This window comes from Canis lupus, chromosome 9, assembly GCF_011100685.1.
Source record: "Canis lupus familiaris isolate Mischka breed German Shepherd chromosome 9, alternate assembly UU_Cfam_GSD_1.0, whole genome shotgun sequence".
Lineage (NCBI taxonomy): Eukaryota > Metazoa > Chordata > Mammalia > Carnivora > Canidae > Canis > Canis lupus.
Window position 1 is genome coordinate 37,559,731 of NC_049230.1, and position 20,694 is coordinate 37,580,424.

General features: G+C 40.7%; 1 protein-coding gene across 10 annotated transcripts in view; it reads right to left on the bottom strand.

Annotated features, from left to right (window-relative positions):
* The window catches only part of HEATR6 (HEAT repeat containing 6), a 40,305-nt gene extending 21,375 nt beyond the window's left edge, over window positions 1-18,930 (bottom strand). For 6 of the 10 annotated variants that reach the window (XM_038548068.1, XM_038548070.1, XM_038548069.1 and 3 more), the window contains exons 1-9: window positions 18,681-18,902; window positions 14,768-14,875; window positions 12,525-12,665; window positions 11,933-12,048; window positions 11,021-11,135; window positions 9,070-9,171; window positions 7,918-8,055; window positions 5,578-5,873; window positions 4,161-4,338 (exon numbers count right to left, since the gene is read on the bottom strand). In XM_038548068.1, coding sequence (XP_038403996.1) covers window positions 4,161-4,338; window positions 5,578-5,873; window positions 7,918-8,055; window positions 9,070-9,171; window positions 11,021-11,135; window positions 11,933-12,048; window positions 12,525-12,665; window positions 14,768-14,875; window positions 18,681-18,902 — 1,416 coding nt within the window. Of the gene's footprint in view, window positions 1-4,160; window positions 4,339-5,577; window positions 5,874-7,917; window positions 8,056-9,069; window positions 9,172-11,020; window positions 11,136-11,932; window positions 12,049-12,524; window positions 12,666-14,767; window positions 14,876-18,680 lie in introns of all 10 variants that reach the window. The other 4 variants (XM_038548075.1, XM_038548074.1, XM_038548067.1 and 1 more) reach the window with 1 other exon arrangement.
* Window positions 18,931-20,694: the final 1,764 nt, after the last annotated feature.

The window sequence follows — 20,694 nt, forward strand, 5'->3', positions numbered from 1 at the left end:
TATAGCAATATGAGTCTCCAGAATTAAGCATCATTGCTGAAGTTAGGAAGTTGACAATGTATTAAGAAATTGTGTGCCTCTGTGTGTGTGTGTGTGTGTGTGTGTGTGTGAGACAGAGAGAGACAGCGAGAAAGAACTCATGCACAAGTCACAAGTCAGCTGACTCAAAAATTACTTAGATCAGGGCTGGCAAACATTTTCTGCAAAGGACCAGCAGCACATACTTTATATTTTAGACATTTTAGACCTTGTAAGCCTAAAAGTCTCTGTTGCAACCACCCAGCCATAGTAGCAGAGACATTAAATGAAGAATAAATCGGACTATGTTCTAATAAAGTTTTACTATGGACAATGAAATCTGAATTTCATATAATTTTTATGATGCGGGACTTGATCCCAGGACCCCAGAATCACGATCTGAGCTGAAGGCAGACACTCAACCACTAAGCCACCCAGGCGTCCCTAAAAACCATTTAAAAGCATAAAACTATTCTTAGCTCATGGGTCTTACAAAAACATAGTTTCCCAACACCTGATTGGATGGCTGATCTGAACTGAAAAAGATAGATGTTATGCTAAACTTCCATTTCTTTAGATGGCAATTAAAAACCATGATTCCAAAAAAAATTAAAAAATAAAAAAAAATAAAAAAAAAAAAAAATAAAAATAAAAACCATGATTCCCCAAACAGCTCACAAATCAATTACAATTAAAAACCAAGTTGTGGAGAGAGATGAATTAATGCTCAAAAATGAAAACAAAAGTAATGTCACTGAAATATATCACTGAGGTATGAAATCTATGTAAAAAAATGTGATCTTATATCAAATTCTACTTCTCTTAGTTCTAATTTCCTTTAAACCTTGTTTAATATATCTTTCTTGCTAAAAAAAAATGCTATTTATGACACTGAATCAAGTTCTGCTTCACTGGGTCTTATATCAATATTTAATATACTATTTATCAGTTCTGATCAGCACTTTCAGCAGAAACTACTGATGTGCAAACAAACCATAAGAGGTGCAGCTCTCCAGAGAGTTCATTTTGTTAAGTTTTTATTGTCAGAATATTAACAATGATGGTTGAGGTCTTTTCAATGTGATAAATGTCAGTGTGCTCTGTTTCACCAGTGGGTAGTTTCACTTCTTTGGACAGGCAGTCTTGTTCAAAGGTAATGAAACAGGAAAGCACTTTCCCTCTTTTTGCTACTAATGTGTAAGGCAGAAATATTTGCTAAGGTAGCTCAGTCAATCCTTATGTTTTCCTTTTTTTATGTTTGGTCTCAATCTTTCTGGGAGTGGATAGCAGTGAGGTTTTGATACACCTGGCTATTCCCTTGTTTGGTTTCATCCCAGGATTGCTTATTCTGCACCCATATTCAAGGTTAATTTTATTGGAGTGTATTCCCAAAGTTGGTTGCCTTTAGGGTGGAGGCATTTGAACACTACATCAGTGTCTCTAGATCTGGAGATATCCAAGCCAAGGTCATCTGTTCTTGGTTGGCCTTATGAGAGAAAACCTGATTACCTACTAGTTCATGATATTTAAAAACTTGCTTTATTCCCTTTCATAGTTATGCTATTACTCTAGATTTTGTTTCCACATTTCATAGCTCTCCAAAAGAAAAATAATCATCGGGATCCCTGGGTGGCGCAGCGGTTTGGCGCCTGCCTTTGGCCCAGGGCGCGATCCTGGAGACCTGGGATCGAATCCCACATCGGACTCCCGGTGCATGGAGCCTGCTTCTCGCTCTGCTTCTCTCTCTGTCTCTCTCTCTCTCTCTCTGTGACTATCATGAATAAATAAATAAAATCTTTAAAAAAAAAAAAAAAAAGAAAGAAAAATAATCATCATGGTATTTGAAAATCAGGGTAATTCTCAAGGTACCAAGAGGAAAGTATGTCCCACAGTTTGTTCCTTAGATCAAATCTTGATATACATAATCTTTTTTGTAACACCTCAGGGATTTACATAGAAGAAATCTATAAATTAATCATGGCATTTTTACTGATAATTTGCTCCGTGCTGTCTGGCATACAGGATGTGCTTTCTGAAACACATTTCCAACATATAAAAATGTGACCATTTCCCAAGTACTGCCCTGCTGCCAAAGCCTAAAAGAAATACGTAAGTTTTCTCCTTTGCAATTAATCACTGTAGCATCTCATACTGCAACTTCCTGAAAATAATCTATTGTCAGTGTTTTGAATGGAAGAGTCCAGTCCCCTCTTCTTCTGTCCATTTCTCTCTGGAAAGTTTCTCGGTGTTACCAGTGAAAACTGTGCTTTCAAGTGAATCTACCCTTGGTCGTATCATTACTGCACTTCAACAAGATGTGCTATTGTTTTGTCACATTTCATCTTGGCTAAGAGAAACTTCAGGCACCCAACTCTACACTTACAATGAGCCTTTGAGCAGATGACCATTCAGCCTTTACACAAGGCTGTACCTTTTAATCTAGCTCTGATCAATGCAGAATGCTGCTCCATTCCATTTACATCTTTTTATTTTTGCACATAGCTTTCTAGGAGTCTTTGTAAAAAGCCTCTCTAGTATATACTTTCTTCTAGTATATGTCTTGGTGCACATGGACAGTCTACAGAAATATGCAGAAGCTAAGCCTCACTGTGGACCATGACTGTCACACTTATTTACACCTTTGTAACCTAAAATCTGCTACAAAGTTGCTGATTACAATCATTTCACTTGCCATTACACTGAACCAACCCACAAACTCTAATCATTACTTCAACCTTCTTTAATACTTTTTAAGGATGATGACTCTTTTCCATTTCTCTAGGGCCTTCATGTGGCTTTTGTACTGGATCTAGGACATCTTTAGGAGGAAGTTTTATAGTTCTATAACTTTTCTTCTTACCACATTCCTTGCATTCACCAAAGCTAAAAAGCAAGAACATATCTGAAAGATACTCAAATCAAGGAGTATTTTGCAGTATGTAAAATTTCTAATGACACTCTAAGTCAAATGTAAACATTTAGAACTATAAAGATATATAAACAGGGATCCCTGGGTGGCGCAGCGGTTTGGCGCCTGCCTTTGGCCCAGGGCGTGATCCTGAAGACCCGGGATCGAATCCCACATCAGGCTCCCGGTGCATGGAGCCTGCTTCTCCCTCTGCCTGTGTCTCTGCCTCTCTCTCTCTCTGTGACTATCATAAATAAAAATTAAAAAAATAAATAAATAAAGATATATAAACATCATGAAACTGATTTTAATCCACTTTCATGAGATCTGACTCCATAAACTCTCTGTACTCATACCCCATATTCACATGTCTCACATCCCCTTAGCTGGGGAGCTGCACCCTTAGCTGGTGGTTTAGTTGGCCTGCTACTTGCTCCACAGCACCATCTCCTCGGCTACTGCCAGCAGCTCCCCTCAGCTGAAGGCTCTTCAAATATATGTACTTTTAACTTTTATGGTAGTTTTCCTTTCAATTACTAGAATGGCTTCATTACTGACTTATTTGCCACCGATTCATTTCCCTTTTTCCTCCCAGGTCCTCATTTGCTATTGATTCAGTCAATCGGAAAAATTTCTGCTGCTTTTAACTACTCAGGATATTGGGTATTTGCAAATTTTTTTGTGTACAACTGAAGCCCATTTATTTTTTCTTCACCCTTTAAGAGCATTTGAAGGGTCATCTAAAAGTTTTCTTATGTTTCCCATCATAAACATTTTTCTAAGCTTTCCATATCCTTCATAACCACTACAGACCAAGATATTCCACTAAATACTTAAGTTGCTTTTTATTCTTTCCTAGTACAAATACCATGGCAATCAACATTTTCATCAAAGGGAAGGATGCACACAGCTGCTTCAGTGTAGCTCAAAAGGGACACTGAAGTTCTTTTCTTTTTTTCTTTTTCTTTTTTTTTGGACACTGAAGTTCTAACTCAGTGTGCTAAGGCTTTAAGCAAGCCCTGGGCAGGAGGCCATCTCACTATGATCTTTCTCAACCTGTTATTCACATGGGCCCACTTCCCATCCTCCTCCCTGTCCACTGATTCTCCACACAGGACTTGGGTTGGTATTAAAGACAGCTATATTCAGATGAGACCAGGTAAGGCAGAGAAAATAAAAAAGATGTGTAAAGTTCTTCTTCCTAGTATCATACTGAGAATTTAAATGCTCTTACCTTCGGAGAAGGATCTTTTAATGTAAGAGTCATCAAGGACACGGACTGAGGGCTGCCAAGCTCAGGTGTATCAGGTACAAAGGCTGACCAGTAGCCATAGAGAACTTTTTTTTCTATTGATTTTATAGTAGAAAGAAAACAAGCTAATGCTCCCTGGCGAACTTTGGCTTGGTAAGACCTGCCCAAGAGAAGGAAGAAAAAAGTCTTTTAATATTAAGTTTAAAAAATATAGACATGAAAGGCTATTTATTCCAGCCAACTCAAATGATACATTGAAAACTCAACATTCTGAATAAACCCTAAGGTATAGATGCCAGCAATGGTAATAAAAAAATGATTTTTTCAAAATACCTAATCAAAACATGTTAAAACAGTTTATATAACAAGTTAATAAAGTCAAGAATAGAAAAAGGGCAACAGTTTGACATCAGGAAACTACTGCTAGATATAAAACACTGCAGAGCATCTAGTCATCCAGCAAACATGCCTGGAGTACTTAAGGATGTGCCAGGCATTGGGCTGAGGCCAGCAGACATAAAGCCACCCCTGCCCCTGATAAGCTCATGAGTGGGAGAAACAAGACAGTTAAAGAGATAACTGCAGCACACTGTGATTAACACTAAGGCAGGGATAAGTCAAAGGGTCAAAAAAATAAGCCGGAATTGGGCAGGGGGTAGGGAGGAACACGGGAGGGCTAGGAACACGGGAGACTGTCCAAAAAGACTTCTCAGAGGATGTGACTGCTGAGCTCACACTGAAGAGGAGTAGTGGTTAACATGGCAAGAAGGCACACAGAGTGAAAGGAAATTCCAGGCAGAGGAACCACATGCACAAAGCGGATGAAGGATACACAGCAAAACGCAGAGTAAGGCAAAGCCCCATATAAACGAATCTTCAAGTTAAATCCCACATACCGATCAGGTTTTTGTTTTTTGTTTTTTTAAAGATTTATTATTTATTTATTCATGATAGACAGAGAGAGAGAGAGAGAGAGAGAGAGGCAGAGACACAGGCAGAGGGAGAAGCAGGCTCCATGCCGGAAGCCCAACGAGGGACTCGATCCCGGGACTCCAGGATCGTGCCCTGGGCCAAAGGCAGGCACCAAACCACTGAGCCATCCAGGAATCCCTACCGGTCAGGTTTTTTTTTTTTTTTTTGTTTTTAATTTTTATTTATGATAGTCACACACAGCGAGAGAGAGATAGGCAGAGACATAGGCAGAGGGAGAAGCAGGCTCCATGCACCGGGAGCCCGACATGGGATTCGATCCCGGGTCTCCAGGATCGCGCCCTGGGCCAAAGGCAGGTGCCAAACCGCTACGCCACCCAGGGATCCCCCGGCCAGGTTTTTAAACAAAGTTATAAACTTAGAAGCAACACAGATTATAAAGCATAACAACATAACCAAATACTACTACCTCATTTTACTCTGCATGCCTCCTTCAGCATCAGAATAGTCAGACTCACTACTGCTGACCCTTTTCCAACTGGCAGAACGGAACGGCGGGGAGACTCGGTCTTTTCCTGCAGCGCTTCCCTCCACCGGCAAACTCTGGCCTCCAAGGGGGGAGGAACAGGGAGCCTTCCCTTCATGCACGTGCTCTCTGCCCGAGCTAGGAACACGGGCTACTTCTTTTTCACCGCTGGATTCTTCCTCTTCCTCTTCTCCTTGCTGGATTTTCTTCGATTTTACTTTTGATTTTTTCTTTTTATTCTGATTTTAGGAGCAAATGAAAAAATATATATGACAGCTACTGGTACCTTTCCCACTTGATAATTACTGAGTATGTCCCCAATATGAGGAAAGAAGAAAAGAGGAGAAGAGAAAAAAGTGGCACTTAATTCCTGTAGTAAAGCGCTTATGCACACACCCTACTGGGCCATAGGAAACAAGGCATAAAGTACACGCACCAGGGCCATGCATGCGGCCCGAGTTTATATTCTCCCTGTCACTCTGTGCAAATCACTTAGCCTTCCATTCAGCCTAACCTTCCTCATCTGTAAGTATGAGGTTAAGGGCACCTTTCCTGCATAGTTGTGGAAGCATTCAGCCACAAGAGAATTAAAGAATAGAAAACGACCTGAGTGACAATTTTCTCAGTTCTCCCAGATAAGATACATAGCAAGCGCCACACTAGATGTAGTAGAGAGATGCTTATCCACCATATACAATGCATGTGTTAGGGCACTGGGGCTTTATAGATACTAAGTAAAAGCCAGGGTTTTTTCCCTTTCTCCTATTTCCTTTCCATGTATCTTTGTGCTACCCTCTGAATTCTCAAGGTCCCTGACTTTGAGTAAGGAAGGTCCTCATCCCTTCTCTTCTGGATTATTAACATGGCTCTAGACTCAAACCCTTTTACTTGTTACTGTAGTGATTTTTCTAAGATGTGTATCTGATCACCTCACTCCCCTATACAAGAGTCTTTGTTTCCACCATGTGTAAGATAAAAACTCCTTAGCGTACTGTGTAAGACCCTTATGATATGGCCTCTGCTACCACGTGTCCCAGCCTTCCATGCACGCACCTGACACTCTAGCCTACTGGTTAACAAATGGGCTGTGTTGATCTTTATGCTTACGTACCTTCTGTTCCCTCCAAATAAAATACTCTCCTTCCTTTTTGTATTTTTTTTTAAGATTTTATTTATTTATTCATGAGACACACACACACACACACACACACAGAGAGAGAGAGAGAGAGAGAGAGAGAGAGAGGCAGAGACAGAAGAAACAGGCTCCATGCAGGAAGCCTGACTCCTTTTTGTAGTCTATTCATTCTTTTTTTTTTTTTTTTTTTTTAAGATTTTATTTATTTAGTCTATTCATTCTTAAGTCTCAGTCTGCCTGCCAAACTTAAAAAGCCCCCTCTTAAGCCTCTATTTGGATTGGGTGCCCTGAATGTGATCCCAGAGTACCCTGTGAATATTCTGATGAAAGAAATCACAATACTGCATTGTTTATTTATCCACTTCTTCTTTCCCAAACTCCAAAAAGCAGAGTCTATATCCTTAATGCGATGTTCAGTTAATGTTGCCTAAGTCAATGAATGAAAGAATTTCTAATTACAGGCATTTTATAGGTAATACCTGATACATTTCTAGATGTAATCCCATGGCCAGTATTATCTCTTTATGCTCTAGGTTCTCCAGTGGGAACATGAGGGAGATGGCAGCTATATGGACAGGCTGGGCAGTTTGGCATTTGTAACAGAGACCTACAATATTTACCAATTAGCCTTTTATTTTATTTTATTTTATTTAATAAATTTTTATTTATTTATGATAGTCACACAGAGAGAGAGAGAGGCAGAGACACAGGCAGAGGGAGAAGCAGGCTCCATGCACCGGGAGCCCGACGTGGGATTCGATCCCGGGTCTCCAGGATCCCGCCCTGGGCCAAAGGCAGGCGCCAAACCGCTGCGCCACCCAGGGATCCCACCAATTAGCCTTTTAGAGAAAACGTTGGTTTGCCTATAGTCTTAAGCATTTGGGGAACGAAGGATATGCAGCTTTGGGTATAAAGTGAATGTCCACTGTTATGGCTGCTACACTGTTTAGGCATCTTAGAAGTATAATACGCTCTAACTGGTATTTTCAGCAGTCTGATGAATTTAAATTTACTATGCTAAAAACTCTAAACTGAAGCCAAATTCAAAGGGAGCCTTTGGCACAAGTCGTGTTACAAATCACAGAAAACACATATAACAAGCAATTAAAGACAATCTACAATTTAAATCTAAGCAGACAGAAGCATACCGCAGTTGGTCCGGAAGCGCTAGATTCAGATTGTTGTGGTCTGACAGGTGGTCGCCCATCATACTGAGGAAGTGGAGTGGGGTATAAGACCGTGGGCAGCTCTATGTTTAGTCCCGGGAGTCCATGAAACATAGACTTCTAATAATGATGATTAAGAAAACACACACATAAAACTAATCATAAAATAGAATGATTCACCATGTTCTACATCACATCAATGAACAGATTAATGTGTAGAAGCATATTTAGGAAACTAAAATGGATAGAAAATTGATACTTTGGAGGTTCAGGGCTTATAGAAAAGTTTAGTCTCATCTGGATGGATCTGGTCTGTCTAGATTAGGTGAAGTTTGATTTTAGTTTATTTACTTATAGTTTACTACTGAGTATGTCCCCAACATGAGGAAAGAAGAAAATGACTCAGCATTCTCATTGAGAAATACCATCCTTAAGAAATACTCCCCCCATGGAGAGGATGGGTTAATTATTAATTTTTAAATTTATCCAACCTGTTTTATCCAATTCTTTGTGGTCTATCTATAATTTTTAACCAATCTATCATTATTTCACTTATCTGTGTCTAGACCTAGCTGTCTGTCTATCTGGGAGATTGGACAGGTAAAGATTTGAAGTTTTAGTCACGATCAAGCTAGGTTATCATACATGGATGGCTTTGACCCGAGGCCGCTTCCTGACTGAACTGAAACGTGGGTCCCCAAAGAGGCTGATCTGACCTTCCCACTGACCGGCAGGCTCAGAAGCCAAAGCATGCAGCCTACTGACGCCAACTTGACTGGTTTGCCTACTGCATGGGGCAAGAGCCAAAGGGAAGCCCTGGTTTCTTCTTTCAAGTACAAACAGGTTTGAGACGATCTGAAATTAAATTATCTACATAACCTATTCTTTTCCTAAGTTAAGATTCATAAGTAAAGTTTTAGAATTTTGAAACATTTAGTTAAAACTGTTTTTCAGTTCTTAATTTTAAGTATGCTTGTATATGAACATTTGAATGATCTCTCCTAAAATATAACATTTGAATGATCTTTCCTAAAATACTGGAGTGATGATATAAAGTGGTCTTTACAGCCAGGGTATAAAGTAGGATAGACACTTGCCATAATGAGGACTTGGGTTTAAAGGGCAATGCCTTACCTTTAGCACAGCCAGAAGAGCTCCAAGTTCCTCAGTCTGTGTCAGTTTCATCTTACCCCCATTTAGAAGAGACTGTATGCCTTTTAATGCATTTTGTAACAACTAGGGGAAAGAAGAGGATGAGTTTAAAGGTAAAGGAAATGTGGTTATCTAGGGATCAACTTTCTACCATCACTGAGGCTAGAGGAGAAAGTCTCTAGATGACAAAAAAAAAAAAAAAAAAAAAACACATTCAAAAGGAGGAAAAAAGAATGAAGATCCAGAGGAGAGAGATCTGATGAGCTACTACTAATTATTTTCTAGAAATATAGAGTGCTTTCACCAAAGAAGAGTGGTCTTATCGTACATGTTCTTAAGCTAGCATGTACAAATGGTGAGCAAGAAAAAAAAAAACAGGTGTGTAGTGGGAAGACGGTGACAGGGATGAGAAAGTGGCAGTGGAGATGGGAAGCGGGGAAGCTCTCTGATGCAGGAACCTCATTAGATCTTAAAGGCAAAGGCATGTATGTGGGAGAAGATTTCTAGAGGGCAATTCTGATCCAGACTGACCTTCTGACTCAGCATTCTCATTGAGAAATACCATCCTTAAGAAATACTCCCCCCATGGAGAGGATGTGAACCATAGCCTTTTTTCTGAAATAGTAGAAACACTGAAGAAATTCCATTTCCATCGGTTACAACAATGATGGTGTAAGAAGCTGACCCTCCTCTCTACATGGGAAATTCAACCACAGTATCAGCAAGCATCTGCCAAGCACTTTAAATGCTGTGTTTCATATACTGCTCATAGGACCCCACAAGGAAATTGCATCATTTGTCCCATTTCAGAGAGAAGGGATGGAGGCTCAAGAAGTTCAGTAACTTGCCCAAGGTCTCCCAGCGACAGCAGTTAGAAAGCATGAGGTACATCAACATGTATGGAAAAGATGCCCAAGAAATATTAACTTTAAAAAGGAGAGTTGTAAAACAGCATATTTAATATGACCCCACCTGAAAATTATAAAATATGCTCATTTACATAGAGAAAAAAAATATTTGGGGACTTGCAGAACAAATTGTTGTTCCAGGTGGTTATATCTGAGCATGGAGCTATGAGGAACTTTCAGTGTCAAAGATCTGTAATTTCTGCTATGTGTCACCCTGAACTTAAAACATGGTAATACATTGTCATATTTGCATCAAAACTTTTAAAAAGAAATACTATTGCAGATACTGTTGAAATCTACTCCTTTCCCTACCATCAAAAGGATAGATAGTTACTAGAGGTGCCTGAGTGCTCAGTCAGTTAAGCATTAGACTCTTGATTTTAGCTCAGGTCCTAATCTCGGGGTTGAGATTGAGCCCCACATCAAGCTACACACTGGGTGTGTGGAGCCTGCTTGGGATTCTCTCACTCCCTCTCCTTCTGCCCTCTGCGCCCTGTTGTATTCTCTCTTTCTCTCTCTCTAAAAAAATAAACAAATAAAAAAAAAGTTACTAGTCTAAAATTATATTGCTTTTATAGTCAGGAGAAAAAAATACTTTTAAGAATCCAGAACTGCAAAACAAAATAAACTTTTTTTTTTTTTTTTAAGATTTTATTTATGCATGAGAGACATAGAGAGAGAGAGAGAGAGAGAGAGAGCCAGAGACACAGGCAGAGGGAAAAGCAGGCTCCATGCAGGGAGCCCGATGTGGGACTCAATCCTGGGTCTCCAAGATCATGCCCTGGGCTGAAGGCGGCGCCAAACCGCTGAGCCACCAAGGCTGCCAAACAGAAACTGTCTTATAACTTAACTTTGAAAGATACGATGTCCATCTTTGGAAGTTTTAAATATTCCATGTATGCCTATTATCTCTAGACAAAACTAATTCAGCAACCAAATTATACTTTTTAGTAACAGCTTCTGTTCTACTGCTGCTTCTAGACATCTCTGTAACATTCACAAGGATCAGTAGTAGCCCCACCTACCATGCAAAACGTGATATCATCCATATCAGATGATTTTGGAGACTGTAAAGTGGTCAAGAAAGCCTGGAAGCAGATATTTGGGTAGGGCTCCTCCAAGTATGGCTGTCCTGGCACACTAAAACACACATAGAAAAAGTGACTCAAACATAGTCTCCTTTAATGGGGCTTGCAAAGAGTAAGAATTAAAAACAGCAGTAATACCAACCAATGGAGCTGGAATACACCCTTGTATGAAACTGTATTAAGGAAGACTATTCACTTTGGGTGATTAACTATGGCTATGGGACAGAACAAGGATGGAATAAATAAGAAGGAGGAAGAGCAGTATGTATCCAAAGGGAAAAGTTACAGGTCTATAGTGGAAGAATTATAGAGAAAGAAATCTTTTTTAGTTTTTTTCAGTGCTTAAAGGGAAATAATGCAGACAGGTCCTGTCAAGCTAGAGTCACTCAGCTGAGCCGGCTGTCCTAGGCCGGCCTGAGCCTAGGACAAGATTTTTCATGGCATGAATCTACAACTTGGTGGCTGGGATTAGCTCCAATTTCTTAGAAGAAACTGACCTTGACAGAGGCCTCACCAAAGCTTAACTTTATACAACTATATTCTAAAAGACTTAATATGGTTAAAAGTTATATCAGAAGAAAACAAAACCTTGACATATTGCACATGGACTACTTTTACCCTATTTTAGGGATAAAGTCCTAGTCTGTTTTTCCTTTATCTTTTTTATCAGCAATATTAAAATTAAAAAATAAACAATATATGATGATATTATTAGCAAGGAACACAGGAAACACAAAGTAGGTAATTTTTCTAAGTTGGCTTTGGCTTCAGACAGATTGAACTACCTATAAAGGATCCATGAGAGGCTCTACCTTATTACAGCTGGGTGATGTGACTGGATCCACATACCTGAGACATAAGTTTGCCATACAGTGCACTGCAGCTCTCCTAACTTCAGGGTCGGGCTGAGCCAAGTCACTCAACTTCATCAAAATCCCGCTCTTGCCTAGCAAGTCTGGGAGATACTAAAACAAAATAATAGCTAATGTTGGTCAAAGAAAACTTCTAGAAAAATATTACTCTTTAGACATGCCATTTTTTAAACTAAAGGGCAGTTAAGTACCAAAAGACTAGCTGCCAGGTAAATCTTCCAGATGGGCATGCAAAGATGTGCCCCCAAAACACCAGTGGGGATCACCACTCCCAGCCCAGGTAATTGCTGAAGCTCTTTAGTTGTAGGCGCATAGCTGAAGGGTAATGATAATAACACGATTTAATAATAATGGTAATAATATTTACCGAATGCCAAGCACTTTGCAAGGATTGTCTTACTTCATCCTCAGAGGAACTACTGTATAGATGAAGAAATGAGGCTCACAGTGGTTGAGTAAAGGTTGCTCAAGGTCACATATTTCTTGAATGACAGGATAGAAACCTCAGCACAGGTTCAGAGCCTGTGTTCCTAACTTTTGAAGGAAAGAAAGAACACAGTTTAAACTACCTTTTGACATTTTGAGCCATTGCAGTAAACCAGAGCTGCCAGGGCTTGAAGAATTTCCATGTGTGTCCAGGAACTACACTGCTGAAGAGCAGAAATAGCATATGCCAGCAGGAAATCCAGGTTCTGTTCATCCACAATCACCTATCAGGAGAGGAAAAAATATGCATAATCTAACTTGTAAAAAAATATTTTAATTCTTTCAGACACGTATGCTCATCTAAATCAGGCTATGAAAGAGAGCACATGTGTCCATCTTTTTGAGGTCAAAAAGATCAACTCTAAAGGCCTTGAAAGTTTGATCAAGACAAGGCCTTCTCCTTGGCCCAGGGCCTTGCTCATTTCCTCCCCTTTACTCCTTCCACTCAAAGTAGAATCTAGCAAAGTCCTTGTAAATTTTCCTTGAGCTAACCGGACACTGGCAGCTATAAATCCATACATATAAGACTCAAGCCAATGAAATTGTCTTCTACATGTAAATGCTATGTCTGCTAAATAGCTACTATGTCTCACTATGATATGGGAAATACAGCAGGAAGAGATGGCATATCCTTGTCCTCAAGGAATTTATAATCCTTTTGGGGCAATGTCAGCTAATCAAAGTATCAATTCATGAATAATTGAGATAAAATGTCATCAAAAGCTAGAAAGTTGGTTAAGGGCTGTAGGTATATGTGATCAGGAATTTTTCCAACTGCCAGTATTACAAAGTACTAATATACCTGAGAATAATAAACATTCAGAAGCCACCATATCAGTGTGAAAAATTCTAAACTTGAAAATAGCCTCATCTCATTTAGGAGACATAGCAGACATTGTTTACCTACATCTGCTCTCTCTTGCTGGCAGAGTACTGATTTTATTTGAATGCTCATCTCTCACACATGAGACCTGACGGTAAATTCCAATTAGCTAAGACAATGATTCTCTAACAGGGGCGATGTTATTTCTGAGGGAAATAAGATTTTTTTGCCCATTTGGCCATGACTGTAGACATTTTTGACTGTCACAATTGGAGGCATGCTACTGGCTTCTAAAATTAGAAGCCTACTGAGAAGTCAGGGATGCTGCTAAAAACCTACAATGCACAACTAAGCCCCCCACAACTAAGAATCATCTGATCCAAAATATTAATGATGCTGAGATTAAGAAACCCTGATATAAGAGTTGAGCTGCACATTGTAATCATCTAGGGAACTTAAGCCCTCAGGTGATTCCAATGTGCAGACAAGTTGACCCCTGGTTTAAGCCACTCATGGTAATATCATTCCCCTGAACAGGCGGGTATAGAGGGGTTCTCATATGACCTAGGTCTCCCCAGCCAGATATCAGGGGAGGTCTGATGGATAGTGTGGAGGACAAGGTGCCTCGTTCTTAAATCAAAGGGACACAAAATAAATTGTTCTTTTGCTTCTGTGGGGTGTTATTTATTTCACATGGGATTCCAGGAACTGAGGCAGCCATCCTGACTATGAGAGATGCTAGCTGAGGATGACCCAGACACTGATAGCAAATGGAAAATATCAGGAAGTTTCTCATTACTCAGTTCCCCCTTAGAGTGCCTCTTTTGGGGGTTATGAGATGAGAGAATTAAAAAAAAATTTTTTTAAGGTATTCTAGATTGGCTTTTCTGTTTCTTGCAGCCAAAAGAATTCTAGATTGCATCATGCTAACTGTAAGTTTTGTGCTAACTATATTCACATACTCATGGGGTATCTTATGGTAGGATAACAGCTGTAATTTCTGATGAGATTTATTTAGGATTTATTTAAAAAGGTTTTGGAGAAAGGGGAATTACAGTACAGATCTTGATATAAATAACAAGGGTCTTTTATCTAGTGTCCTCTTGTTCTCAAGCTACTTCTTATGTTTTATGATAAGCAAAAGTAGACCACAAAAATGGTACCTTTGGGAAAGGGGAATAAATATCAGAAGGAAAGGAGTAGGGGATTGTTTCAAATTATTCTTAGATATGTCTTGGTCAGATACATCTTCCATAAAAAATCCTAAAACCTGGGGGCCTCAGTGATATTGGTTTCCTGAAACAAACAGAAAGAGACACCTCTAATGGACAAACTTCTAGAATTGTACAGCATATTTTTTGGGTCAGAATTTTATTTAGTATCATTCTTAGTAAGGAATTGTTTTTTTTTAGTTTCTCAAAAGATTAGCCTATCATATCTAATACAGATGTAGTATTTCGAAGGGTTAATTCATGATGAATTCTAAAGTCATACAATGATTACCTGTAATCTGTTAAGTAAATGGTGGATAAGTTGAGACACTTTGCTAACAAGATGATTCTGATTAAGAGGCACCAGTCGGCAAGCTTGGACAAGAAGAGTACTGACATCCTACCAAAAAAAAAAAAAAAAAGACAATGAAAAGGCAATATGCCTATCAATCAATTGAAGAACCAGCCCCCCCACCCCCCCACCCAACATGGCCAAATGGAAAAATGAAAGTGAACGTTCACATTCAAAATGAGGAAAGATGAAATCTGCAGCAGAAAGTAGGAAAAAAAATTAAATGATACCACAGAAATAGGATGTGCTAAAAAAGTAAAAGACTCAATATGGTTATCAGGCTAAAGACTCCAGCCTCTACATATGTAGAGAGTGCAATTAAATAACCAAAGAAAGGGTTCTAGAATGTAAAAGCACACATTGAAGTTAAAAATACCAAAAGGTAGCAAATAAATGCATGAAAAGATGCTGAACATCACTCATTATTAGGGAAATGCAAATCAAAACTACAATGAGACATCACTGCACACATCACTGCACACTGCACACATTTTAGCCATGTCAGAATGGCTAAAATAAAAAACACAAGAAACAACAAGTGTTAGTGAGGATGTGGAGAAAAAGGAGCCCTCATGCACTGTAGATGGGGATGCAAACTGGCACAGACACTTGGAAAACAGTACAGAAGCTCCTCAAAAAATTAAAAATAGAACCACCCTAAGATCCAGCAATTGCACTACTGGCTATTTACCCAAAGGATAAAAAAAAAACACTAATTCAAAAGGATACATGCATCCCTGTTTATAGCAGCATTATTTAGAATAGCCAAAGTATGGAAGCAGCCCAAATGTCCATAAATGGATAAAGATGTGGTTTATATACACAATGGAGAGCAGCCCCGGTGGCCCAGCGGTTTAGCGCCGCCTTCCGCCAGGGGTGTGATCCTGGGGACCTGGGATCGAGTCCCACATCAGGCTCCCTACGTGGGGCCTGCTTCTCCCTCTGCCTGTGTCTCTGCCTCTCTCTTTCTATGTTTGTCATGAATAAATAAATAAAATCTTAAAAAAAAAAAAGGACTATTATTCAGCCATAAAAAAGAATGAAATCTTGCCATTTGCAATGTTGTGGATGGGGCTAGACAGTATTATGCTAAGCAGAATAAGTCAGTCAGAGAAAAGCAAACACCGTATGATTTCACTCATCTGTGAATTGAAGAAACAAAACAAGCAAAGGGAAAAAAAGAGAGACAAACCATGAAACAGACTCTTAATTATAGAAATAAACTAATGGTTACTAGAGGGGAGATGGATAGGGGGATGGGTGAAATATGTGATAGGGATTAAGGAGTGCACTTGTGAAGAGTACCAGGTGATGTATGGAATTGTTGAATCACTGTATTGTACACCCAAAATTAATATAATACTATGTTAACTATATGGGAATTTTAAAAAAATTTTAATTAAAAAAATAGAACTCATTCATTCTATCTTAAAAAAGAAAAAGTAAGTAAACCATATTTTCAATGGTAGTGGGAAAAATCAGAAATGACACTTGTATAAATTTATTGTAAAACTAGGTAATTCTAAAAAAGGGGGGGCCACCTATTTGTAAATCACACTATTCATTCGTCCACTGATATTTATTGAACTAAACGGTTTGGAGCACCTACTATGTGTTAGGTAGCATGCTAGATCTTTGGGCTCCAAAGGTGAACAAGCATATTCCTGAATCTTAAAGAGCTCATAATGAGGGAGACAGAAATACTCACAAATAATTAAAGTGAATTAAATGCTGAAGGAATTAAGTGCAAACTCTGTGGGGAAATGGTAATTAGAGAGGTCTTACAGAGGTGCTTTTTAAAAAAGATTTATTTATTTTAGAGAGAGACAGAGAGACAGCACAAGCATTTATTTATTTTAGAGAGAGAGAGGAGAGACAGCAGAGAGAGAGAGAGGGAGAGAGAATCCCAAGCAGACTGCACTGAGCACAGAGCCCGATGTGGGGCTCAATCCCAGGACCCTGAGATCATGACCTAAGCCAAAACTAAGAGTCAGATATTTAGCCCACTGTGTCACCCAGGAGCCCACAGAAGTGATTTTAAAGCATAATCTCGAATGATCTGAAGGATGATTAAAATCTGCCAGACAAAGCAATAAAAGACACTGCAAGCAAAGGGAATGGTGTGCAAAGACCTAGAATACCAGTAGGTGTGAAACACTAGTAGATGCTTGAGGAATAGCAGGTTTAAAATGACTGCACACAGGGCACAAAAGAAGTGACAGGATACTGGAAATGCACATATTTTTTGATATAAAAATATCAAATTATACCAATAAAGCAAAAGTTCCCAAGTACCCCTTTAATTCCACTCCACCACCTAGTGACACACACTATCATTTTGTTGTAAACTCTTCCATTCATTGTTTTGAACCCTTTACATCGATAACCGTACATATTCTGTTCAACGTGCTCCTTACCCTATATTGGTGTCATGCTGCAATGAACCATTCTGGACCTTGCTCTGACCATCTACCAATATGTACTGAAGATCTTCCCAAATCTGAATTTTGCCTTTCTAATCAGAATTCCCCCCCCCACCCCACGAAAGAAAAGATCACTCTAAGCAGCAGAGCAAAGAATGGTTTGGAGGAGGGCTAGACAGGAGGAACCAGAAGAGAAGTTTGAGGAGATCAGTGGAAAGGTTCAGGAAAGAGTCCTCTTGTCTGAAGGCTTAAGGCCCTGACAATGGGAACACAGAAAAGGGGATGAGAAATATTTATGAGATAGAATCTGAAAAACTCGACTTGGATAGATCTGGGAGGGACAAAGGGCAAGCACCAGTGTTTGTGCCACTGTGACTTGGCGAACTCCGCAGGTTTCCGTTGGGGGATGGGATGGGTTATGGATACAATGTGCCTACAAGACAGTGTAACTCATTTTTAGGAACTGTCAGGTTTGAGGTGCCTGTGAGCACCAGAGGCAGTGGTATGACTGAATCAAGAGTTCTGGGAGTTCAGTAAGTAGTATCCAAGGCCTGATGTGTGTGACTATTACTTTTACGCAGAGTCAGAGTACTTCTAAAGACGAGGTTGAGAGGGAAGAGCTAGCACGAAGGAACAGAAAATGGTAGGGACCATGTGACGGCCTTAGGCTCCAATTTTACCTCTGCCTTTTTGCCAGCAGTATGACATTGGATCTTTATGTGCCTCAGTATTTTTATCAGTAAAGTAGATCTAATAATACCCACACTGTAAGATTCCCAGAATCGTACACGGGACAGTACACGAAATGGTAGAAGTGGATTTTATATACTTATATATATGATATAATACTTATTATATACTTATATACTGACTTATATACTTATATATATGGTCCCTTTATATATGGTAGAAGTATTTGGGGTTTTGTTTTTCTTAAAGACCTTATTTATTTATTCAGAGAGACAGAGCAAGAGAGAGGCGGAGACACAGGCAGAGGGAGAAGCAGGATCCCCGCAGGGAGCCCCAGGCGGGACTCGATCCCGGGATCACACCCTGGACGGAAGGCAGATGCTCAACCACTAAGCCACCATGCGTCCCTATATACAAAGTATTTTGTACGCAAAGAGTGGAGCTGGGGGACCGGAAGGTGGGACTAGGGATGACACCTGCGGTGTTATCAGAGAAGTCATCAAGCGGGGTTTTGCAGGATGCGAGTTTGCCAAGCACTGCAGGATCTTCCAGAGACAGGAGGGCAGAGGCTGCCACGGTCCGGGGTGGGGAACAAACGAGCCTAGAACTAAGTAACGCGAAGCGCGGCTGGGAAAAGCCGGGAGCGGCAGGCGGGACGAGCAGCAGGCGCGGGACGGACGGGACGGGCGGGACGGGAGCGGCAGGCGGGACGAGGCCGCCCCACCCGGCACAGCGCCTACCTCGGGGGTCACGCCGCCGCCCTCGCTGTAGTTCTCAGAGATGAGCTGGTCGAAGAGCAGGTGGATCTCGGTCCGGGCGGAGCTGCTGTCATCCGGGCGCAGGGCGCAGAGCCTGGCCGACAAGCAGCGGAACCCACTGCTCTGCTCCGGCGGTGGTGGCTCTCGGGGCACCTCCCGCGTCGGCTCACCCGGGAGGGAGCCGGCCACTTGTACCGCCGCCATCTTGCCTACGTAGGACAACAGAGAACTACTTCCGGGGCATCCCCGCCTCCGCGCGCCGGCTCCGGAACTACTTCTTTAGGCCAGGCTCCTATTGAAAGACCCGGGATTCTCTCCGGGATGCTTTGCAAATGGTTGTGCGGAATTAGCTGGGAGGCTTTTTCATCTCCCACTTGTTTTTGAGCCCCGACTGAAAAGTGGAGCCCTGTCCTCCTAGGAAGTGTGTTCCTGGGAAGGGCTGACAGGCCTATTTAGTAGTACTAGCGTTTCAGGCGGGTTGGAGTTGGAGAAGGGCTGCTGTTGGTGGCAATAGCAGAAAGTGCTAGTTCTACGACATCCTTGGCCTCTTCTCATATCTTGTGAGAGCCCTTGATTCTTGGGCACAAAAGCACCCCGAATAAGGGGTACATTTCCCAGTATTCATTGCAGCTGGCTGTGCATCCTCCTTTAGATCTTGCGCTTCACCACACAAGTCATTTGAAGTTCAAACCAAGTCATGTAAAAATATAACCTGCAAAGGTTTGACCTGGTTGAGATTGGACACCCCGAGATTTCCTGTATTCTTAAAAGCAAAAAACTGGAAAAGAAATAGCCATTTTAAAAGCTGTAAAAGGGGATCCCTGGGTGGCTCAGTGGTTTAGCGCTTGCCTTTGGCCCAGGGCGGGATCCCGGGATTGAGTCCTGAGTAGCAAGTACCACATCGGGCTCCCTGCATGGAGCCTGCTTCTCCCTCTCCCTCTGCCTGTGTCTCTGTCTTTGTCTCTCTCTCTCTCTCTGTGTCTCTCATGAATAAATAAATAAAATATTTTAAAAATAAAATAAAAGCTGTTAACGGTTTTTAGTCACCCAAGAGGTGAAGGCATAAAATTTACACTTGGTCATCTCTTGGGCCTTTGAATTATGCAAATATAAAGCAGATTCTTATCAATGGTTCTTAGGGAAAACCTTGAAGTCACCTGAATGTGCATGTTTTATCCTGAGACTAAAACACTTTGTTTGGCAGTCACAGTTGGTGGCAGGCTATAGAAGAGCTTGTTGTCTGAAGACTTTAGACTTCTTTGGGGAGAGATATTAATTTTTTGTTTGGATTTAGATTCCATTGTGCTTGTATATTATTGCATATTCTTGGGAACGTGTGTATTTGTGATATTCAAACATTTGCTCAGAGAAGATCAGGAGCTGAAACCTAATCACGATGTGTTAGTTTGATTTCTCCCAAAGCTGAACCTTAGATGATGTTGATGTATGAGTGATTTATTCAGGAATGAACAGGGAAGAAAGGGGAATCGGTACCTATATGTACTATTGAATTGGCCGTTTTCTAAGAAGTCCCCTCCTGAGGAATGGAGATAGAAGCATATAACTGTTAGTCTTTGAATTCTTCGAATTCTGTTGTCAAGCATTACCCCACCAAGCATCAGTTCTCCAGTGCTTCTTATTTGAGCATGCATTGGGGGTGGTGGTTCCTGCAGGAGTTTCTTGTTGCACGAAGAAGCCCTGAGGCAAAAGTGAGAGGTATAGGGTACAAGTCCAAGGCAAGTCTCTGACAAGTTACCTTGTGCTAAACTAGTAGATGCCTGACAGAAACTGGTTGCTGTAGGGATTGATTAAAATGAGAGTGTAAGGCCAAGAGTATTTGAAGCAGTGCACAAGATATTTCCAACACATTGTGTTAGAAGGATGTGAGACCTGTGTCATTACCACAGTGGAGGTGATGTGACGTAGACTGTGGAAAGATCTGGGTTCAGTGTGGCTTATCTTAGTTTGTAACGTGGATAGCCCACATATACTGTTA